Consider the following 24854-nt stretch of genomic DNA (forward strand, 5'->3'; position numbering starts at 1 on the left):
GTGATAACCAGGTGGCAATGTCTAGGAGGTAGTTTGATGCATAATGTCTGAATCTCAACAAGAGAAATCTGGAAATTTCTGAGCTGGAAATAAAGATCTGAGAGTCATCAATATACAAATGGTAATTGAAGTCAGGGAGGTCTACGAGAGTCGAGAGTCCTTTGGGAGGCTGAGTTCCATCTTCTGTTGTATTGGTTAAGAGATTTTGGTTGCAAGTAATTAATGATCCAACTCAAACTGGATTAAATTAGAAAAGGAATTTGGTCGAAATGTCCATCAATAATTGCTGCAGGCAAGGCTTGATCCAGTGGCCCAAATAATGGAACTAAGATCTAGTCTTCTCTAATTTCTCCAAAACACTTCCTAGGAGTTGGCTTAATTTTTGACAGGCCCTCTCTTTGTGAACACAGTGATACTGTAAGGGAATGCCTCTGCCATGGCACTGCGATGACCTCACATGTATTCATTCATATAGGCCACACTGGCAAAGGTATGAAAAGCTTATCTAAGTCTTGGCAGAATGCCTTGTGATCCTCCCAGAACATGAGAGAATGGAAGGCTTGTAAGGCAGTGAGGCCACCTTCCACTTGCCTCCCTATCTCCCCTGGGTGGCTGCCCTGAGACGGTTTTCTTATTGCTTCCCAGGCTCTGATGAGCTATGGGGCTTTCTGCCCTCCCTACTCAGAATGGAGCTGCAGAATATAAAACCTGTTAATTGAACTCTAGGATCGGCTCCTCAGCAATAGGGTATCCTACAACCCATGTTACAATTGTTCAGCCCCTTTTGTTTCAGTGTCATCCTTTTTGGTGTGTGGAACAAGGATCACAGGAAGCTGGCTTGTTCTTCTTGCTGTCTATGTAAATAATACACCATTTAAATCAAAAACGGGCTCATTGTATCTTTACTGGTAGAATCAGTCAGGCCTTAGCCTTGGCCTTGCCTTACTTTGTCTTATATGTATAAGTTACCAGTTGCTCCTGGGTCTGGGTGCTTCCAAGCTCAAACCCGCGGAAAAGAAAAAGCCTATTGCCCAAATGGCTCAGTCCAAAATTCCAGAACTGAATCTTGTTGGCTCTGATTGACCTGATTTGGGTCATACACTCATGCCTGAACCAATCACTGTGGCTAGGGATTTGGAACTATTGGTCAATTTAAGCCATTTAGGGCTCATTCCTGGAAATGAGTGAGAGAGTGAGGTCAATCTCACTCAAATCACCTGGCTGAGAATTCAGGGTCCTGTTAGGAAAAGGGAAAGAGGGAATGGCTACCAGAAAGCAGTAAGCAAAGCCCACTATACCTGTCTCCTTTCCCAGAGCAGTGTGTTTTTGGGGGGAGGGCATGAGGAATCTGGATACATAATTATGGAGGGTGTGGCTCCTGAAGAGTGAGAGAGGTTCAGAGAGAAGAGGCTGCGGGATGGAGAACAAATCTTTAGCCTTTGGAGGCCTAGTTTACATCTTGGTTTTCCTAACAGGATGGCTTTTGCAACAGTGGGCAGTTGTGGTCGGGGACATGAAGGAAATTGAGAGGGCTTGAGGTACCAACTCCCGGAAATGTGTCCCCAGGGCATTATGTAAGACCAGATCTCTGGTTCCTTTTGGGCCCTTACAATACTTGGGTCCAAGGGTTGAGGGGGGAACTGGTGCGGATATCCCAAGGGGCCTCACCAGAGACCCAGCCCGGGAGCAAGAGGCAGCCAACATAGGAGACAAATGCTGAGAACCATGATTTCTGGGCCTGGTGCCACCACTGACTTGGTGTGCGATCCTGGGCCAGGCACTGCTCCTGCCTGGGCCTTAATTTCCCACTCTGTACGATGGACTAGACCAGATCTTTCTTACTTTTTCAATCTCAAGGATGCCTTCATTTTTCCCTACATGCTACTGTCTTCAACTCACCCCTGCTTGTTGAGTTGTTATTGTTTTTAAGTTTTTATATAATTTATTGTCTTCTGGTGAAAAATCTGCACAAACACAGATCAAGTCAGTGCTGTATCTTTAATCCTTCCTTTCACTTTTATAGCAACCCTGACTTTTTTCACTCTGTTCTTATATTGCTTTTGCTGATTTTCTTGAGTTCTTTCCTTCTCATCCAGGCCATATCTTACAAATCTCTGTTCGCGTTGATTTCTCTTCGCATAATCCAAGAAATTGTAAAATTTATAAAAGTCTGTTGCTTTGCCACCACCAAAGTGGCTTCAAATCTGAACACAAAAACATCTGATGTGTTCTCTTGGTTACATCTTGGTTAGTTTTCTCAAATTCTGTCTTAGGTACTGTTGCCTTCCCAGGATAAAGGACCACTATGACCATTTGTTTCTGCAGAAACAGTTGGTATGTCATGAATTTCCTTGCCTGGCTGGTTACTGTGTCACATAATGGTGGCTGCTCGGGACTTCCTGGGTGGCTCAGTGGTTAAGAATCCACCTGCCAACGCAGGGGACATGGGTTTGAGCCCCGTCCGGGAAGATCCCACATGCCAAGGAGCAACTAAGCCCGTGCGCCACAACTACTGAGCCCGTGAACTACAACTACTGAAGCCCACGTGCCTAGAGCCCGCGCTCCGCAACAAGAGAGGCCACCGCAATGAGAAGCCCACGCACCACAACAAAGAGAAGCCCCCGCCCACCGCAACTAGAGAAAGCCCGCACACAGCAACGAAGACACAATGCAGCCAAAAATAAATAAATTAAATAATTAATTAATTTAAAAAAACATTAAAAAGAAAATGGTGGCTGCTCATCAGGCAGCCAGGGAGGAAAAAAGCCCTGTTTAAAGATCTTGTGTACTCCTCAATCTGAGATTGTTGCTCTAAGTTTCTGTCTCAATTTTTTATTAATGAAAGTCTCAGACCTTTACAGGAGCCAGGGTCTGAGTGCCGGGGATAAGAAATAGGGGAATTTGGGAAACAATGGATCAATGCTCCCTCCAAAATATCTCTTGAATACACCCTTGAATCCTCATGAAGTCTGGTTCCCCAGGTTTCTCTTTCACCCAGTTTAGCTCCCTCATAGCCTCCTAGTTAATTTCCTTTATGGTAAAGATGGCCAAAATCAGTTTGCTATTTGGAGTAGAAAAAAATGTACTCGATAAGTTGTAACTTCATAGCCTAGTGCAGGATCTGGCAATGGTGGGTGTTCAATAAATGCTAAAGAAAAACTACCCAGGTGTGTGGCTTAAAGCTGGTTATTCAGAGCCTCAATTCCTTCTTCTCTAGGTAACCCATACATCATCTGGGATGTCAGGAGAGAAATCACCTTGTTTGCTCCTTTATTATTTCCCTCACTTCAATTCTCTACCCTTCCTTCTCAGCTACAACAACAAAACAACCCAACCTAACTCAATTCAACCCAACCCAAATTCCTCTCATCTTCTCATGCATAGAAGCTTAACCACAACATCTGGATCCTGGTTCTGCCACTTATTAGCTGTGTGACCCCAGACAAATGACTAAATCTCCATGTGTCTCAGTTTCCTCATCTGCGTGTGGTGATGGGGAAATTATAGTACCTGTAGTATGTGTGTATGTGTGTGAGTGTGTGTGTTTGTATATGTATAATTATATATATATATAATTTGTATTGTAAACAGCATGTAAAGCACTTAAAATAATACTTAGCACACAATACGCACTGAATATTTGCTAGCTATTATTACTATTTTCATCTTTTTTTTGCATAAACTACTGGATACCTAGGCCCTCAGGGTAATGTTTTTCAGTGTATGGCTCCTGAACCACCAGCATCAGGATAATCTGGAGAGATTAAGAATGCAGGTTCCTGGGCTCCACCCCAGACCACAGTCTCTAGGGCAGAACTAGGAAATTTACATTTAATAAATACATTTCCCAAGTGATTTTTAAAAATTAATTAATTAACTTTTGGCTGCGTTGGGTCTTTATTGCTGCGCATGGGCTTTCTCTAGTTGAGGCCAGTGGGGGCTACTCTTCGTTGTGGTGCGCAGGCGTCTTCTTGTGGTGTCTTCTCTTGTTGCGGAGCACGGGCTCTAGGTGATGGGCTTCCGTAGTTGTGGCTCGCCGGCTCTAGAGCTCAGGTTCAGTAGTTGTGGTGCTCTGGCTTAGTTCCTCCATGGCATTTGGGATCTTCCCGGACCAGGGGTCGAACCTGTGTCCCCTGCATTGGCAGGCGGATTCTTAACCACTGCGCCACCAGGGAAGCCCTGCCTTTCATCTTGTTTATGGTTTCCTTTGCTGTGCAAAGGCTTTTACATTTAATTAGGTCACATTCGCTTATCTTTGTTTTTATTTTCATCACTCTAGGAGGTGGGTCATAAAAGATCTTGCTGTGATTTATATCAAAGAGTGTTTTTCCTATGTTTTCCTCCGAGAGTTTTATAGTGTCCAGTCTTACATTTAGGTCTTTAATCCATTTTGAGTTCATTTTTGTGTATGGTGTTAGGTAGTGTTCTAATTTCATTCTTTTACATGTAGTTGTCCAGTTTTCCCAGCACCATTTATTGAAGAGGCTGTCTTGTCTCCATTGTATATTCTTGCCTCCTTTGTCATAGATTAGGTGACCATAAGTCCGTGGGTTTATCTCTGGGCTTTCTATCCCGTACCATTGATCTGTATTTCTGTTTTTGTGCCAGTACCATACTGTCTTGATTACAGTAGCTTTGTAGTATAGTCTGAAGTCAGGGAGGCTGATTCCTCCAGCTCCATTTTTCTTTCCTAAGATTGCTTTGGCTATTCGGGATCTTTTGTGTTTCCATACAAATTGTGTAATTTTTTGTTCTAATTCTGTGTAAAATGCCATTGGTAATATGATAGGGATTGCATTGAACCTGTAGATTGCTTTGGGTAGTATAGTCATTTTCAAAATATTGATTCTTCCAATCCAGGAGCATGGTATATCTCTCCATCTGTTTGTATCATCTTGGAGTTCTTTCACCAAGTCGTTCTTGATTATGCAACCTGTTTCATTTCTTTCACAGGTCTTAAATTCCTTATATACTTATTTAATATTTTAATTACTATAGCTAACATTTGAGCACTCACCATAAGCACTTTTCATACATTAATTAACGAAGTGGTGTGCTACTTATGCTTGTCAATGGCACTCCAAACTCCAGAAACCCAATTTGTACTCTTTGCCCATTTCTATGGTGTAAAGACTCCCATAGGTTGGGATTTTAAACTATCAACCTGAAGTCGCTGAATACGTATAATACCATTATACAGTATTTGCCATAGCGATAATAGCAGTGGTAAATAAACTCAAGACCACAAATAAAACGAGAGTGTAGTAAAATAATTAGGAAGTGATGTGTTTTGAGTATTTATTATCTTGTTTTTTACATAACTTGTTTAATTGTATGCTTATATAATTTAATTTTTGATAATGGCTGTGTTTAAAAGCAACTAGCAACATTTCTAAGCATTCCTCAATCATTTCTAGCTAGCCCACAACAAGCCAACAACCAGCACATTCTTCAGATGAGGGACCTGAGGCACAGAAAGGTTAAGCAACTTGTTCAAGGCCGCAGAGCTAATAAATCTGTAACTGTATCCTCAGAACCCAATACCGTGCCTGGCATATAGTTTGTAGTCTATCAACAATTGTAGGATAAATAAATGAACACATATTTAATACTCTTTTAAAAACATAAAAAGGGAAAAATTAAAAACATACACACAGGAGTGAAATTAACATCTCTTTAAAACTCGCTCACAATCCTAGAACGATTACTGCCTTCACCTATCTACTTTCAGCAGCACTTCGGCTCCCGGGCGCTTTTACAATTCACCGGCTACCTTAGGAGACGTCGCCCAGCACTTTGCTACGAGCTCGAGTCGCCCCGCTTTCCGTCGTCCCGCCCTATTTCGCCGCAAGGCCTCCTGGGAGTGGTAGTCCCCAGTCTCGCAGCTCCGGCGGCAGCAGCTAGGCGCGCCGGGCCACGGAACTACACGGGGCGGTGCACAAGTCGAGAGGCTCTTCCACCTCTCTTTTCCCTGCCCGCCTGCGCGGCCGCCCTAGCTATCATGGCGGCTCCCTTGGCCCTGGTGCTGGTAGTGGCAGTGACCGTGCGGGCGGCCTTGTTCCGCTCCAGTCTGGCCGAGTTTATCTCGGAGCGGGTGGAGGTGGTGTCCCCACTGAGCTCTTGGAAGAGAGGTGAGGCCACCGGCTCGAGTAGGCGGCTAGGCCCCGCCTGTGCGCTCCTGGCCTCTGTGAATGGGAGGCGGGGGCAGTGGCCGCAAAGCTCAAGATTCTGGGGGAACTGACCGCTCTCTCAGGAGAGGGTGGGAGGGCGGGGCCTGAGAGCGGGCTGCTAAGGGGGTGGGCGTGGGACTGTGTGGTGAGGTTGGGGCACTAGGGGCCGGTCACCTGCGGGGTGGCGATCTGAGGGGGTGTGTCCCACTCGGGTCCTGAGCTGAGTAGCGTGGTCTGAGGACGGGTCGGGATGAGGAAAGGGCGTGCTGGGTGGAGGGGGATTTGGCGCGAGATCGCAATGTGATGTTCCTCCGGGGTGTGGGATGGTGTGTGATGGGGGCCCGAGTGAGGGGACCAGTCCTGCCTAAGCGAGGAGAGTGTGTGAGTGAGCGTGCTTAGCAGCTTATTCTCAGTCTGGGACTTTGAGTGCATCTTTTCCTACTGTGTCTTTATAGTTCTTTAAGTTCTTCATCAAACACTGTTTACGCTGGCGCCCTCAAAGAGACAGAATTTGGGCCAAAGATCCATAGGCTAGTGGGAGAGATAGATAATTATAATAATAATTATAATCATTTGTGAAAAATGTACTTCCTTTGTACGTCCAGTTCCTCCTTTGGAGTTCTGACCCTGAAGAAAAGGTCCCCTCCTTTTCCAGCTTCTTAAAGCTGTGGAATTCGAGCTAACTCTTGAAGGATGCAGAGTTTGGAAAGGGAGATTAGAAAAAGGGGAGTTCCAGGTAGAAGATAAACAGGATCAAGAAATGTTGAAGGGGGCTTCCCTGGTGGCGCAGTGGTTGAGAGTCCGCCTGCCGATGCAGGAGACACGGGTTCGTGCCCCGGTCCGGGAAGATCCCACATGCCGCAGAGCGGCTGGGCCCGTGAGCCATGGCCGCTGAGCCTGCGTGTCCGGAGCCTGTGCTCCACAACGGGAGAGGCCACAACAGTGAGAGGGCCGCGTACCGCAAAAAAGATAAAATAAATAAAAAGAAATGTTTAAGGATGTGAAATGTCCGAAGTAGGGGAGTAATGGGATGGGGGTTAGGTTAGGGCCAGAGTTTGAAGATTTTTTTCGAAAACTGTCTTCCTGAAGTATGGACATGTAATAAGTGTAGAGCTCAAGGAATTTTTACAAACTGTATATGCCCATATAGGCAGGACCCAGACTAAGAAACAGAACATTACCAGCACCCCAGAAGTCCCCCTCATGTCCTCAAACTTTAAATGCTAGAGTTTTGATGTTGTCCCATAGATATTTTGGAATGGCGTAATGAATGGATGTTTTATGAATAATTAGAGCTAAGTTTCCTAAAAATACTTACTATATATCAGAGACTATGGTAAGCCTCATTTTATCCTCCAGTTTTTCTGTGTGTTAGATGGTGTTATTTTCCCCATTTTACCGATGAAGAAACTGAGGTTTGGAGAAGTTAAGTAATTTTCCCAGGTTTCCCAGTTGACAGATGGTAATAAAGATAGTTGTAATTTATATGTGTGATGGTAAGAGCTTAGATTTGAGCTTTGCATATAATATTTGCGTGTAATTATTTGTTGAACAAACTGAATTGTTTGTTGAAGCCACTTGTTTCCAGCTTTCTTCTGGATTCCAGAAGATCCATCCGTTTATTTGATAGTGCAATTAAAATTTATACAAATTTCTTGCTTGATAAAATGCTTGACAAAATGTGCTTCTCAGTCCAATAAAAATAATAATAACTAACACTGATGTAATGCTTTCCACATGCCAGGTACTGTTCTAAGCAGTTTAGGTATGTTAAAAAACATTTAATTTCTACAATGGCTTTTTTTAAAAAAATAGATTTATTTATTTATTTTAGTTTTGGCTGCATTGGGTCTTCATTGCTGCGCATGGGCTTTCTGTAGGTGCGGTGAGCAGGGGCTACTCTTCGTTGCAGCGCATGGGCTCTAGGGCGCGTGGACTTCAGTAGTTGCAGCACACAGGCTCAGTAATTGCGGCTCGCGGGCTCTAGAGCACAGGCTCAGTAGTTGTGGCGCACGGGCTTAGTTGCTCCGCAGCATGTGGGATCTTCCCGGACCAGGGCTCAAACCTGTGTCTCCTGCATTGGCAGGTGGATTCTTAACCACTGTGCCACCAGGGAAGTCCTCTACAATGGCTTATGATGTAAATACTATTGTTAGCCCCACTTTATAGATGAGAAAATTGAAGTACAGAGAGATTGTTACTTGCCGAAAGTCACATAGAGAATAATATTATGTGACTAGCTAGCAATCTTTAGGCATGGCTGTTCCACCAGAGTTCACTGTATACTATCTTGTCAAGAATAATTTTGGAACATTTCTGTCATATTTTGGTGTTTCCTCAGCCTTTGACCTAAAGATTGGGAATTATTACGGACTTAGCTTCTTGAGTCAGGATAGAGCTCAAACTGTGAGTGCTTGTTTAGAAACCCGTTTCCAATGCAGCTGTGAGAGTCAGGGTCAGGAGGAACACTTCTGATAACGCTACTAAAAAAAACAAAACAAAATACTTATTGCTAAGTAAATACAGAATTAGTAAACTGCGCACAGCAGTGTATTGCACAGTGCATTATAAGGCAAACACTTTTGTAACCCTCATCCAAGTCAAGAATCAGAACTTTGCCACTTTTCCTAGAAGCCTTTCCATATACCCCATCTCAATCACAGCCTCTCATCCCCCTCATAAGTAAACCATTATTCTGTTTTTTATAATAATGACATCTTTGCTTTCTTTTTGTCTTATTACCCAAATGAGCATCCCTAGACACTATAGCTTAGACATGGTCTTCAAAAAAAGTTTATGTATGTCTTTCAAGTCTCCCTTAATTTTAAAATTTCCCATCCATCTCATTCTTTTCTTTAGTATTTATCTGTTTAAGAACCTAGACCATTTGACGTGTAGAGTTTCCCATAGTTTGGATTTTCCTGATTGTATATTCATGGTACAGTATAACACATATCTGTCTGGTTTCTCCACCACTGAGAAATTTTCCCTTTTTATTTTTATTTTTTGGCCATGCTGTACAGCTTGTGGGATCTTAGTTTCCTGATCAGGGATTGAACCCAGGCCCAGGCAGTGAAAGCACCAAGTCCTAGCCACTGGATGGCCAGGGAAGTCCTTATTTTCCCTTTTTAAGTAGTAAACGTTTGGGGGATATACTTTGGGGCTCTGTAAACATCCTGTTTCTCTTTAACTTTTTGTCCACCACTTTTTGCATTTATAGTTTGGTCTTCCCTGCAGCAATCATTACTGTGGTGTTCTAATGGCAACGTTTCTATTTCCCTCATTCCTTCTTTTTTTTGTTTTATTTTTATTTATTTATTTACTTTATTGAAACATAGTTGATGTATAATATTATATAATTTATAGGTATATAATATAGTGATTCACAGTTTTTAAAGGTTGTGCTTTATTTATAGTTGTTATAAAATATTGGCTATATTCCCTGTGTTGTAGAATATATTATAGCTTATTTTATACATAATAGTTTATACCTCTTAATCTCCTACTCCTATATTGCCCCTCCCCCCTTCCCTCTCCCCACTGATAACCACTAGTTTGTTCTCTGTATCTCTGAGTCTGCTTCTTTTTTGTTATATTCACTAGTTTGTTGTATTTTTTTAGATTCCACATATAAGTGATATCATATTTGTCTTTCTCTGACTTATTTCACTTAGCATAATGCCATCCAAGTCCATCCATGTTGCTGCAAATGGCAAAATTTCATTATTTTTTATGGCTGAGTAGTATTCCATTGGATATATACATATACCACATCTTCTTTATCCATTCATCTGTTATGGACACTGAGGTTGCTTCCATATCTTGGTAATTGTAAATAATGCTGCTAGGAACATTGGGTGCATGTATCTTTTCCAATTAATTGTTTTTTTAAAAAAATATATACCCAGGAGTAGAATTGCTGGGTCATATGGTAGTTCTGTTTTTAGTTTTTTGAAAAACCTCCATATTGTATTCTAAAGTGGCTGCACCAATTTATATTTCCACGAACAGTGTAGGAGGGTTCCCTTTTCTCCACATCCTCATCAACATTTGTTATTTGTTTTCTTTTTGATGATAGCCATTCTGATAGGTGTGAGGTGATATCTCATTGTGGTTTTGATTTGCATTTCCCTGATGATTAGCCATGTTGAGCATCTTTTCATATGCCTGTTGGCCATCTGCATTTCCTCTTCAGAAAAATGTCTATTTATTTAATGTCTATTTAAAATGTCTATTTAGTTCTTCTGCCCTTTTTTTTTTTTTTTACCAGGGATTGAACCTGGGTCACGGCAGTGATAGCGCCGAGTCCTAACCCCTGGACTGCCAGGGAATTCCCATATTTATTTATTCAATTATATTTATATCAGTGTGAACTCAATAAATAAATAAAAAATAAAAAATATTAAAATAAATAAATAAAAACAATAAGATAACAAATTAGAAGATGTGAGAAATGTCCACAGAGAAGGAAAATGGGCAGCCACTCTCATATGCTGATTGAGTGACATTTGTATTAATTTTTCTACAGGCAACAGGTACTTTTTTTTTCTTTTTATTATTTTTAGCTGCGTTGGGTCTTCGTTGCTGTGCGCGGGCTTTCTCTAGCTGAGGTGAGCGGGGACTACTCTTCGTTGTGGTATGCAGGGCTTCTCATTGCGGTGGCTTCTCTTGCTGTGGAGCACGGGCTCTAGGCGCGCGGGCTCAGTAGTTGCGGCACATGGACCCTAGAGCGTGTAGGCTTCAGTAGTTGTGGCGCACGGGCTTAGTTGCTCCGAGTCATGTGGGATCTTCCTGGACCAGGGATCTAACCCACATCCCCTGCATTGGCCATCAGGGAAGTCCTGTTATCTTATTGTTTTTTTGGAATGGGGCAGAAAATATATAAATGAAACACTTTTTAAAAAATTTATTTTTTTGGCCACACCATATGTCTTCCAGGATCTTAGTTCCCCGACCAGGGATTGAACCTGGGACCCTGGCAGTGAAAGCGCCAGTCCTAACTATTGGACTGCCAAGGAGTTCCCAAACAAAACACTTTTTAGAGTGGGTGGAAGTTACATGGAGATCGAAGGAAGTTTATAGTTTAATATAAAATTTTCTCATAATGAGTGCTGCCCCACAATGAAAAGAGATGCTCTGTATAAAAAAAAGTTGACCATCATCTGAAATCAAGATTTAAATTCACTCGCTGGGAATGAGGTAAAGGGGGTTAGACAAACTGTGAAGCCCTTCTTGTTCCTGGGAGTATCTAACACTTTGGATTATGGCCAATCTGCATATGTCTCTAAAGTAAGAGTGAACTTGGATGTCTTACTTTTCAGTGGTTGAAGGCCTCTCACTGTTGGACTTGGGAGTGTCTCCGTATTCTGGAGCAGTATTTCATGAAGTAAGTGTTCTTGTTTTCTTTTTTGGGTACTAAGAGTAGTTTACAGTCACAAATGCCAAAGCCTAACTCTGTTTTGTACAAACATTTAAAGGGATCTATTTTTGAAAATCATATTTAGAAACAGCCCTTTTTTAGATGCCCTCTGCTTAAGAAGGAGGTTTCGCAATTGCAGTGGAAATGATCCAGATTAAGATTGTAATTTGGGGAAGCAGATGAGACTTCTGGAGAAGTTATCATTTTTATTGGCAAACAAATTGTAAACAGTTCCCAGTTCATGAATAGGTTATATGCTACTTGGCATGTAATTGGTTCTTTGGAACATACTTTCCCATGAAAACTGCCAGCAATGTTGGTTTCTTAGAAAGCCCACAAAAGCCATTTAACCCATAAAGTTAGTTCTTAAGAATAGTAAAATCACTCTTAGGTCACCGTCATCTCTCAACAGCTTCCTGACAAGTCTTTCTGCGTTCAGTCTTACTCCTTTACTTCTTATTCTGTAGTCAGAGCCATCTTTCTGAAATGTGAATCTGATTTTGTCACTGTCCTGCTTAACACTGATCTCAGGATAAAATCCAAACACCTTAGGATGCACACAAAGCCCTGTGGGCCCCGCTCATCACCCCAACCACATGTCTTTCCACTTTCCTTTCCCCACTTTTATTGGCTTTATCATTTAGAATAGAAGTCTTCTAATTTGGCATTTTTACCCCTAATTTTTACAGTTGTCTCCCTCATACCTACTATGAGAACAATTTTTTTTGGTTCTTCTATCTAGTCTTTTTAAAACGTTCAACTTGATTCTCATGGAGATAACAACTCTTTTGCATTCATATTTCATTATATTTGTATTACTATCTAATTGAACCATAATAACAAGAACTACTAGCAGAAGCAGGTTAGGAACAATTTAAGAGACTCTTAATGAGCACACAATTCAATTATTGGGAATGGATGTGTGTGGGCATATGCAAGCATAGCCCACTAGCCAGTGGTATGTGCTGTGGGCCTTGGGCAGTATGTTTTCTAGACAGACTAGGAACCCTCTGAGAGAGTTCTGACATGCTTTTATTATGCTCCAGCATCATATTCCCTTACCTATATCTTTCCTTATGTTGTTATCTTCTTATGGAGGGCCATTCTTCCTTCTTTTTGTGGTTGACTCTACTATTCAGATATTAGCTTTGGTTTTGCCTCCCCCAGAAAGCCATCCCTCATCACCTTAGACTAAGTTAGGTGTTTCTCCTGTATCTTCCAAAGCATCTTGTGCTTATCCTTTTCATGGCTCGTATCATACTCTTGAAATTGCCTCTACTTGTTTTACCCACTGTGATGTATGCTCCTCAGAGCGTGTTCTGGCACCCTTTCATCACTTATTCCTAGTGCTTAGGTCTGTATCTGCATATGTATTCCAACCCCTCCTTCCCTTCTCTATTTCCTTTAACAAAGATTTGTTAAGTACACACCAAATGCCAGCTACCCTGCTAGGTGCTAGGGATATAAAACAAGATACAGTCCTTGGAGTTATCATACTTGTCTTTCTAAGAGAAACAGACAATAAGTTAGTAAAAAAGAAACAGATTTCAGAGCAAAGAATGTTGCCAGGGATAAAGAAGTTCACTTCATCATGATTAGGGGGTCAATTCATCAAGAAGACATAACAATCCTAATGTTTATGCACCTAATAACAGAGTTTCAAAATACATGAAGACTGATAGAACTGCAAGGAGAAATAGACAAATCCCCAAATAGTCTGAGATTTCAGTATCCCTCTGTCAATGACTGATAGAACAAGCAGACAGAAAGTCAACAAAGATATAGAAGACTTGAACAACACACCAACCAACTTGGCCTCATTGACATTTACAGAACATTGCATCCAATAACAGCAAAACACATAATCTTTTCAAGTATACATTTACAAGATAGACATATTCTGAGCCATAAAGCAAGGCTCAATACATTTAAAAGGATTGACATCATACACAGTATATTCTCTAACCTCAGTGGACTTAGATGAAAAATTAATACCAGAAACATACCTGGAAAATCCCCAAATATTTGGAAACTAAGTAACATATTCCTCAATAACTCATGATCAAAGAAGAAATCAGAAGGGAAATTAGAAAGTATTTTGAACTGAATGAAATGAAAACACAGCCTATTAAAATATGTGGGATGTTGGCTAAAGCATACTTGGGGGAAATTTATGGTGTTAAATGCCTGTATTGAAAAAGAAGAAAGGTCTCAAATCACTGACATCAGTTTCTACCTTAAGAAGCTAGAAAAAGAAGATAACTTAAACTCAAAGTAAGCAGAATAAAAGGAATAATAAAGATCTGAGAGGAAACAAATGAAACAGAAAGCAGAAAATATTGAAAGTCATGGAAACAAAGTTGGTTCTTTGGGATGAACAGTAAAATTGGTAAACATTTGGGAATGGTGGATATGTTCACTATCTTGATTGTGGTGATGATTTCATGGGTGTGTTCATAGGTCAGAACATATCAAGTTGTATACTTTGAAAATGTGCAGTTTATTTTATACCAACTATACCTCCATAAAGCTAAATTTTGAAAAATATGATTTCACTTAAATGGTAAGTGTATGTAGAAAAATAAAGTTGAGTAAATTGATGAAGAGTGATGGTCATGTGTATGGCTATTTTAGATAGTGTTCGTAGGGAAGGCACTCTGAGGAAGTGAAATTTGAATTAGAGATCTAAATGAATCAAGCAAGCCATATGATAACCCTAATTTGGAAATGAGCTTGGCATTTGTGAGTTGCAGAAAGATGGCCGGTGTTGCTAAGGCAGAATGAGCAAAGAGGAGAGTAATAGAGATAAGCTGTAAGAAATTAGGGGTCTGATTATATAGGACTTTTTATAGAAATGGTTAGGAGTTTGGATTTTCTTTCTATCTATCTATGTATCTATCCTTTTTTCCCACTTTTATTGAGATATAATTGACATACAGTGCTGTGTAAGTTTAAGGTGTACAGCAGAATGATTTGACTTCTATACATCATGAAATGCTGACCACAGTAAGTTTAGTGAACATCCATTGTCTCATAGAGATAATAACATCAATGAAATAGAAAAAAATTTTTTTCCTTGTGATGCAAACTCTTAGGAGTTACTCTCTTAACAACTTTCATATATAACATACAGCAGTGTTAATTATATTTATCATTTGTTGTACATTACATCCTTAGTACTTATTTATCTTATAACTGGAAATTTGTACCTTTTGACCATCTTCATCCAGTTTCCCCTGCCCCTCTGGTAACCACAAATCTGATCTCTTTTTCTATAAGTTTGTTTCTTTGTTTCTGAAGTATAATTGACCTACAATACTATGTTAGTTCCTGATATATAACACAGTGGCTCGATATTTCTATACATTTTCATTTTATTTTTAAAAATATTTATTTTATTATTTATTTATTTTTTTGGCTGCATCGTGTCTTAGTTGCAGCACATGGGGTCTTCATTGAGGCGTGTGGGATCTTTTGTTGTGGCACAGGCTCTTCATTGTGGCATGAGGGCTTCTTTCTAGTTGTGGCCTGCGGGTTTTCTCTATCTGGTTGTGGTACGTGGGCTCCAGGGCGTATGGGCTCTGTAGTTTGCCGCACGTGGGCTCTCTTGTTGAGGTGTGTGAGCTCAATAGTTGTGGTGTGAGGGCTTAGTTGCCCTGCGGCATGTGGGATCTTAGTTCCCTGACCAGGGATGGAACCCACGTCCCCTGCATTGGAAGGCAGATTCTTTCTTTCTTCTTTTTTTTTTTTTTAACATCTTTACTGGAGTATAATTGCTTTACAGTGGTGTGTTAATTTCTGCTTTATAACAAGGTGAATCAGCTATACATATACATATATCCCCATATCTCTTCCCTCTTGCGTCTCCTTCCCTCCCACCCTCCCTATCCCAACCCTCTAGGTGGTCACAGAGCACCAAGCTGATCTCCCTGTGCTATGTGGCTGCTTCCAACTAGCTATCTATTTTATGTTTGGTAGTGTATGTATGTCCATGCCACTCTCTCACTTTGTCCCAGCTTACCCTTCCCCCTCCCCATGTCCTCAAGTCCATTCTGTAGTAGGTCTGTGTCTTTATTCCCATCCTGCCCCTAGGTTCTTCATGACTTTTGTTTTTTTTTAGATTCCATATATATGTGTTAGCATACGATATTTGTTTTTCTCTTTCTGACTTAATTCACTCTGTATGACAGACTCTAGGTCCATCCACCTCACTACAAATAACTCAATTTCGTTTCTTTTTATGTCTGAGTAATATTCCATTGTATATATGTGGCACATCTTCTTTATCCATTCATCTGTTGATGGACACTTGTTTGCTTCCATGTCCTGGCTATTGTAAATAGAGCTGCAATGAACATTGTGGTACGTGAGTCTTTTTTTTTTTTTTGCGGTACGCGGGCCTGTCACCGCTGTGGCCTCTCACGTTGCAGAGCACAGGCTCCGGACGCCCAGGCTCAGCGGCCATGGCTCACGGGCCCAGCTGCTACGTGGCATGTGGGATCCTCCCGGACCGGGGCACGAGCCCGTGTCCCCTGCATTGGCAGGCGGACTCTCAACCACTGTGCCACCAGGGAAGCCCCAAAGTGACTCTTTTTGAATTATGGTTTTTTCAGGGTATATGACCAGTAGTGGGGTTCCTGGGTTATATGGTAGTTCTATTTTTAGTTTTTTAAGGAACCTGCATACTGTTCTCCATAGTGGCTGTATCAATTTACATTCCCACCGACAGTGCAAGAGGGTTCCCTTTTCTCCACATCGTCTCCAGCATCTATTGTTTGTAGATTTTTTTGATTATGGCCACTCTGACAGGTGTGAGATGATATCTCATTGTAGTTTTGATTTGCATTTCTCTAATGATTAATGATATTGAGCATTCTTTCATGTGTTTGTTGGCAATCTGTATATCTTCTTTGGAGAAATGTCTGTTTAGGTCTTCTGCCCAATTTTGGATTGGGTTGTTTGTTTTTTTGATATTGAGCTGCATGAGCTGCTTGTAAATTTTGGAGATTAATCCTTTGTTAGTTGCTTCATTTGCAAATATTTTTTCCCATTCTGAGGGTTGTCTTTTTGTCTTGTTTATGGTTTCCTTTGCTGTGCAAAAGCTTTTAATTTTCATTAGGTCCCATTTGTTTATTTTTGTTTTTATTTCCATTTCTCTGTGAGGTGGGTCAAAAAGGATCTTGCTGTGGTATATGTCATAGAGTGTTCTGCCTATGTTTTCCTCTAAGAGTTTGATAGTGTCTGGCCTTACATTTAGATCTTTAATCCATTTTGAGTTTATTTTTGTGTATGGTGTTAGGGAGTGTTCTAATTTCATTCTTTCACATGTAGCTGTCCAGTTTTCCCAGCATCACTTATTGAAGAGACTGTCTTTTCTCCATTGTATATCCTTGCCTCCTTTGTCATAGATTAGTTAACCATATGTGCATGGGTTTATCTCTGGGCTTTCTATCCTGTTCCATTGATCTATATTTCTGTTTTTGTGCCAGTACCATACTGTCTTGATTACTGTAGCTTTGTAGTATAGTCTGAAGTCAGGGAGGCTGATTCCTCCAGCTCCTTTTTTCTTTCTCAAGATTGCTTTGCCTTTTCGGGGTCTTTTGTGTTTCCATACAAATTGTGAAATGTTTTGTTCTAGTTCTGTGAAAAATGCCAGTGATAGTTTGATAGGGATTGCATTGACTCTGTAGATTGCTTTGGGGAGTAGAGTCATTTTCACAATGTTGATTCTTCCAATCCGAGAACATGGTATATCTCTCCATCTATTGGTATCATCTTTGATTTCTTTCCTCAGTGTCTTATAGTTTTCTGCATACAGGTCTTTTGTCTCCTTAGGTAGGTTTATTCCTAGGTATTTTATTCTTTTTGTTGCAATGGTAAAAGAGAGTGTTTCCTTAATTTCACTTCCAGATTTTTCATCATTAGTGTAAAGGAATGCAAGAGATTTCTGTGCATTAGTTTTGTATTCTGCTACTTTACCAAATTCATTGATTAGCTCTAGTCGTTTTCTGGTAGCATCTTTAGGATTCTCTATGTATAGTATCATGCCATCTGCAAACAGTGACAGCTTTACTTCTTCTCCAATTTGGATTCCTTTTATTTCTTTTTCTTCTCTGATTGCTGTGGCTAAAACTTCCAAAACAATGTTGAATAATAGTGGTGAGAGTGGGCCACCTTGTTTTGTTCCTGATCTTAGTGGATGGAAGGCGGATTCTTCACCACTGGACCACCAGGGAAGTCCCTATACATTTTTAAATGATCACCATGATAAGTCTAGTTGTCATTTGTCACCATACAAAGATATTATGTAATTACTGATTATATTCCCCACGCTGTACATTTCATACCTGTGACTCATTTAATTTCCTTCTTTTTTTAATAGAATCATGGATTTTTTTTCAAATTTATTAATTTTTTTGGTTGCATTGAGTCTTCGTTGCTGCACATGGGCTTTCTCTAGTTGCATCGAGTGGGGGCCACTCTTCGTTGCAGTGAGCGGGCTTCTTATTGTGGTGGCTTCTCTTGTTGCATAGCACGGGCTTCAGTAGTTGAGGCATGTGGGCTCAGTAGTTGTGGCTCGCGGGCTCTAGAGTTCAGGCTTAGTAGTTGTGGCACTCGGACTTAGTTGCTCTGCGGTATTTGGGATCTTCCTGGACCAGGGATCGAATCCATGTCCCCTGCATTAGCAGGCGGATTCTTAACCACTGCACCACCAGGGAATTCCCTCATTTTAATTTTCAACTGAAAGTTTGTGCCTCTTAATCTCCCTCACCTATTTCTCTCCTCCTTCACCCCTCCCCCTTTTCTATCTTTTAATATAACTGTTTTTTTTTCTTTTTGGCGATACACGGGCCTCTCACTGTTGCGGCCTCTCCCGTTGCGGAGCACAGGCTCTGGACGCGTAGGCTCAGTGGCCATGGCTCACGGGCCCAGCCTCTCCGTGGCATGTGGGATCCTCCCGGGCTGGGACACGAAGCCGTGTCCCCTGCATCGGCAGGCGGACTCTCAACCACTGCGCCACCAGGGAAGCCCTAATATAACTGTTTTTAATGTCCAGAGTTTGTAATATGAGGGCCACCACTTTCTCCCATACTCAAATTGATAAATTCTCAGTTGGCTGGTGAAGCCAGTTGGGATACTTCTTGTCTAATTTGGTGTCTAGGAAGACTTCATTCAAGGCCTTAATGGTTACTGATCAAATGGAATTGTGTATTTCACCAGCTTTCTCATATTTCTTAATCCTGGCCTTTGAGAGAGACAAAAGCTCAGCACAGCATTTGCGTCTTTTTCTTCAGCAGCCACCTGGACAGTATATTTATGCTCTGGCACGAGAATCTTCAGGGCATTAAACTTCTTTTCAAAGTCATCTGCCAAGCCAGCCTTCACCACATTGGCCTTGTAGTCAGCCCAGTCATAGCAGGTAGATTCTCAGGTAGAGTAGCCAACCTGGAGATGAGGGTCTGATTCCAGGATTTCAGGGAATTAGCAGTGGCCTTTGGTCTTGGGGTATGATCTCCCCAAAAGCTACCCAGTTAGCAGCTTCCATTGTAGACTTTCTCCCTCTTGGATCACTTGCTCTGGGGGAAGCCATGTCATGACCAACCTTAAGGAAGCCTTTGTGATGAACTGAATATTGCTGCCAACAGTCAAATGAATAAGCTTGGAAGCAGATATTTAAGCTCTTTTAGATTGCAACCTTAGTCAACAGCTTGGCTGCAATCTCATGAGAGACTCTGTGCCAGAACTATCCAGTTAAGCCACTCCTGGATTCCTGACTCTCAGGCACTGTGTGAGATAATAAATGTGTGTTGTTTTAAGCTATTCAGTTTTTGGACAGTTTGTTACACAGAAATAGATAACTAAGATACCTAGGGAGTGAATTAACATAAATAATACCAGGACCTAGAGCACTCTGATACGTCAAGGTTGGGATGGGGAAGAGGAACCAGCAAATATAGCTGAAAAGGAGGAAAATCAAGGGAATGTTCATGGGTGCTAGATGACCATGTAATTGCTTAAGGAGGGAGTAAAAACTATGTCAAATGCTATTTCAAGGTTGAGAAAATTTAGATTGAAGATTGATGATTAATTTGCCAAAATTGAGACTTTGGAGACTTTGGCAACAGTAATTTCATTGGAGTATAGGGACAAGAGACTGATCGAAGTACACTGAGGGAAAGATGTGGAAAGACAGAGTATAGACAACCTTTTTGTGGAGTTTTACTCTAAAGGAGGGCAGAGAAATGGTATGGTAGCTGGGCGGAGATGGCTAGTGAAGATTTTTAAAATATGAGGATCTGCATATTTGAATGCTGATGGGAATAATTCTGTGGATAAAGAAGTTGATGATGTAAGAAAGAGGATTGAATGAGCAATGTCTTTGAGGAGGCCAGAAGGAATAGGATCACCAGTTCACAGGTGGAGGATTTGGTTTTATTTATTTATTTGTTTATTTATTATAAATTTATTTTATTTTTGGCTGCGTTGGGTCTTCGTTGCTGCGTGTGGGCTTTCTATAGTTGTGGCGAGTGGGGGCTACTCTTGGTTGTGGAGCACAGGCTCTAGGTGCACAGGCTTCAATAGTTGTGGCTTGTGGGTTCTAGAGCACAGACTCAGTAGTTGTGGCACATAGGCTTAGTTGCTCGCGGCATGTGCAATCTTCCCGGACCAGGGCTCGAACCTGTGTTCCCTGCATTGGCAGGTGGATTCTTAACCACTGCGCCACAGGGAAGCCCAAGGAGGGTTTGGTTTTAGATAGGAAGAAAGGAAGTTCATCCGTTGTTAATAAGAGAACAGTAGAGAATATAGATATAGATAGAGGAAGTTGGTCAACTGGGTAGTGGGAAAATAAGGTGGTTCTCATTTAATTGCTTCTCTTTTCTCAGTGATATAAGAAATGAGATTGTCGGCTACAAGTGAGAACTGGAGAGAGAAGTTGGAGGTTGAGGAGAGGGGAAAATGTGAAATAATCCTTTCAGAAAGAATATGTCAAATGAATAAATGGAAGAGCTATATCTAGCCACTTAACCATCATTTAAAATGTTTTTTCTCTGGGAAAATGTTTTCTTGGATACAGTGAGGGAGCCTAAAATATATTCTTACTCCTCATCACGTGTGTGCATGCGTGCATACGTGTGTAAAGGGGGATAAAGGCCAGAGGTAGGAATTTCTAGCTACTAGAAGCATGTTAACTCTCTATACCTGTCTAAGGTAACCCCGTTAGGGCTGTTAACCTGTAAAACTCTGAATTAAGGGGCAAGAACAGTTGCTTCCCCTGAGCGTAGTGAGGATGACTTCAAACTCAGAGTGCCTTGCTCCTCATTCCTGAATATGGGTTAATTTGCTGTAAGCTGAGCATTCATAAATCAAGAGCTACCTATATTTTAATATAGTTTTTCTAAGTAATAAAACACTATAAAGAAATAAAATTATATCAAGCCAAATGAAAAGCATACTTTTGGAGAGAAAGTTCATTGCTGCTTTGTATTGTTTCTTTCTTAATCTTTAGCAGATTTTATTATCTATTTCTTAAGGAAAGGTAAGAATATGTGAAAGTGGAGAAGAAAAATCTGCACAGGAGAGAAAAAAGTGATTTAGCAACCACAGGTTAGATTTTATGACTGCCTTCAACAGACGTTTCTGTTTTCTGTGTTTAGTCAAGTACTGATAGTAAAATTGTGAGTTTATCCATATATACCCTACCCTGACTGGGAGTAGTCACCTAAATGGAGATGTAGCATAAAGACAAATTATATTCAGTGCATGCTTCTCTATAATAGTATGATATGCAATTAAACTAACTACTGTGTACATGTTAGTTCATTACGGAAGTGAGCCCAATTGCTGATAGACTTTTTGAGAACAGTTTGTTCTGTTATTTCTGAGACCTATTTAGTGCCATTCTAAACTATCTGAAGCATCAAGACACTTTGAAAGCAGGCTATTGGTAATATAAATATCAAGTTGCTACCTCTTACAAACAAAGATAAATGCAAAAAAGAATCCATTAGTAGATAGTTGTAAAAGTTTAATTCTTTTAGAACTTTGAAAGGCAAAGCTGATTTCCCTATTTTCAAAAAGAGGTAAAAAGTTGATCTCAGGTAGCTAACATATTGAGTTTTACTGTATGCTAGGCACTATGCTAAGTATTTTGTGAATATTACCACTTAATTCTCCCAAGAACCCTGTGAAATAGGTCACTCTACTTATTTTATAGCTGAGGAAACTAAGGCTCAGAGGGGAAGACAACTTGCCCAGAGGTACATAAGTGGAACCTGGTTTTAAACCTGAGTCTGACCCCAAAGCCTTGTTCTTTCTACCACACTAGCATGATCTCACGAAAAAACCTGTCAATAACCTTTACGGCATCATAAGACACATTTTTACATGTGGTTGGGAGTTGGGAAGAGGTGCTTCTGAGTCACCAGCATGGGCTCACTAAAACCAAGTCATGTACTTTCCTTCTGGTGTGGTGGATTTGTGAACTGGCTTGTAATAGCAGACCAACCAGCCTGCCTAGAACAACTAGAAAAGCAGGAGGAACACAAAAAACATCTGTTTGATGGCATTGGAAAGTAGCAAGATAACCAGGACTTGAAGGGCTGAGATCCCAGAGTGGAAATTGCAAAAAGTGAGATCGACAGTCTGAGCTGCTTTCTCCTTGATGTATTTACCAATTTGTAAGTGGCACAGGCTGAGGGGGCAGAGAAAGAGAACAGAAATTGGATGGTAAGAAGCTACAGATCTAAGCAGAGCTCTTGGCAATCTAATGGTGCTGGGGAAATACAAATTCAAGTGCACTTCTAACCAAGGTGGTAGGGCTCTGGCAAAGGACTTGGCTTCTAGTTGGGTCCTCTAAAGGACTACACTCAAAGAATGAGCGTAGACCATGTATAGACTAGTCTTACAAAGACTGAAGCCAGCTTCTAATTAGCTTAACCCCTAATTAGATTAAGGTGATACAATTCTAATTATCAATACTTGCCAGGAGCTTAAAGAAACCCTTACTGGAAGAAAATCCAGAACCTCTACAATTTCTTTTGCACAGTGTCTGTCATTCAATTAAAAGTTACCAAGCATAATAAAAGATAGAAAAAAATAGGCACTAAAAACAAACTCACAAGTGATCCAGATATTGGAGTTGTCAAACTTGGACTTTAAAATGACTGTGACCTGTGATTGATATGTTCAAAAAATAAGTGACAAGATAGTGAATTACACCAGGGAACTGGAATATGTAAAAATGATCAAAGGGGAATTCTAGAACTAGAAAACATAATAACAAATTAAGAATGCAAAAGGCAAGGTTAACAGCAGATTACACAAAGCTGAAGAGAAGATAAGTGATCTGGAAGATAGAAAATAACCATACTGAAGCTTGGAGAGAAAAGGATAGAAAATAGAGGGAAAAAAAAAAAGCAATCTATGAGATACAGTAAAAAGTAAAAAGGTTTAACATACATACAAATAGAGTTTCAGAATGGGAGAAGGGACGGAATGAGGAAGAAACAATATTTGAAGAGATTAGTGGCTGAAATTTTTTTAAACTTATGAAATATTTCAATTCAAAAAACTCTGTAAACCCAAGCAGGATAAATTCAAAGAAAACACACATCATAATAAAACTGCTCAAAACCAAAATAGGTTAAAAGCAGCCAGAGAGGGACAATTATCTTTAAAGAGAAACAAGATGGAAACTAACCCTTCAACAAAAATGAAGGAATCCAGGGCTTCCCTGGTGGCGCAGTGGTTGAAAGTCCACCTGCTGATGCAGGGGACGCGGGTTCGTGCCCTGGTCTGGGAAGATCCCACATGTCGCGGAGCGCCTGGGCCCGTGAGCCATGGCCGCTGAGCCTGCGTGTCTGGAGCCTGTGCTCCGCAACGGGAGAGGCCACAACAGTGAGAGGCCCGTGTACAGCAAACAAACAAACAAACAAAAAAAAAAAAAAAGAAGGAATCCAGAAGACAATAAAAAGGTATCTTTACAGTACTGAAAGAAAATATCTACTGACATAGAATTCTATACTAAGTAAAATATCTCTAGAAATAAAAGCAAATTAAACAGGTTTCCAAGCAGATAAAAATTGATAGCATTTATTGCCAGCAAACTCACATTTAAAAAAATACAAAAAGGCAGAAGGATTATGATCCTTGACAGTTTCATGGAATGTGGGAAAGAATAAATAACAATGGAAAAGGTAAATATATGGGTAAATCTAAATAAGTATTGACTGATAAAACAATAATAATAATGTATTTTGGGTTTAAAATATATGGAGAATTAAAGCTATAACAACAATAACAGGAAAGGCTGAGAGAAGCTATATGGAGTTTAAAGTGTTCAGAGGTCTCTTTATTGTTTAGGAAGTGGTAAAAGTAATCATTTATATTATACTTTAATTAAACTCAAAGACTTATGTCATAATCTATAAGTTAACCACTCAAAGAATAGTAGCTAAATGTATAACCAACAAGCTAATAGAGGGGAAAATGGAATAATAAAAAATAGTGAAGCAAGCAAGAAAGGAGAGAAAACAGCATAGAGAAAATGGGACAGATGGAAAATGAAATAGTAAGACAGTAAACTTAAACACACATATATCAGTAATTATATTACATGTAAATAGACTAAAATCCAGCTAAAAGATAATGATTATCAGATTGGGTTAAAAAATAATTATATACTGCTTTTAAGAAACACATTTGAAATATATTAGGACACATGAAAAAGTAGAAAGTAAAAATATAGGAGAAGACATATCATGCAAACATTACCCCAAAACAGCTGATGTAGCTATACTAATATTAGATAAAGAACACTTTAAGGCAAGAAACATTGCTAGAGGTAAAGAGGATTATTTTATAATGATAAAAAGATCAACACCCAGAAGATACAGTAATTCTACACATAAATTCATCTTACTACATAGCTTCAAAATATATAAAGCAAAAGTGACATGACTAAAAGGAGAAATAGACAAATCCACAGTCAAAGAGGGAGATTTTTAACTATCTCAGTCACTGATATAACAAACAGACCAAAAATATCAACAAGGACATAGCAGAGTTGAATAAATCCTTAACAAACAACCTAGATGTCATACATAGAATATTACACCATTTAATGTTAGTATGCACATTCTTTTCAAGTGTTTTTGGAGTGCTTATCAAAATTGACCATATTATGGACCACAAAGCAAGTCACAACACATTTTTTATTTTGGCAGTGCCGCGTGACATGTGGGACCTTAGTTCCCCAACCAAGG

At 40.3% G+C, this 24854-nt stretch overlaps 1 protein-coding gene and 1 pseudogene across 9 annotated transcripts in view; one reads left to right on the forward strand and one right to left on the reverse strand.

The window, feature by feature from the left end:
• Window positions 1–5988: 5988 nt before the first annotated feature.
• Window positions 5989–24854, forward strand: part of PIGU (phosphatidylinositol glycan anchor biosynthesis class U) — a 127033-nt gene continuing 108167 nt past the window's right edge. For all 9 annotated transcript variants that reach the window (XM_060030949.1, XM_060030955.1, XM_060030952.1 and 6 more), the window contains exons 1-2: window positions 5989–6131; window positions 11492–11556. In XM_060030949.1, coding sequence (XP_059886932.1) covers window positions 6002–6131; window positions 11492–11556 — 195 coding nt within the window. In that variant the 5' untranslated portion in view covers window positions 5989–6001. The remainder of the gene's footprint in view (window positions 6132–11491; window positions 11557–24854) is intronic.
• LOC132438526 (ATP synthase subunit d, mitochondrial-like) lies at window positions 18683–19180 on the reverse strand (annotated as a pseudogene).

Source organism: Delphinus delphis, chromosome 15 (assembly GCF_949987515.2).
Source record: "Delphinus delphis chromosome 15, mDelDel1.2, whole genome shotgun sequence".
NCBI classification, from domain to species: Eukaryota; Metazoa; Chordata; class Mammalia; order Artiodactyla; family Delphinidae; genus Delphinus; species Delphinus delphis.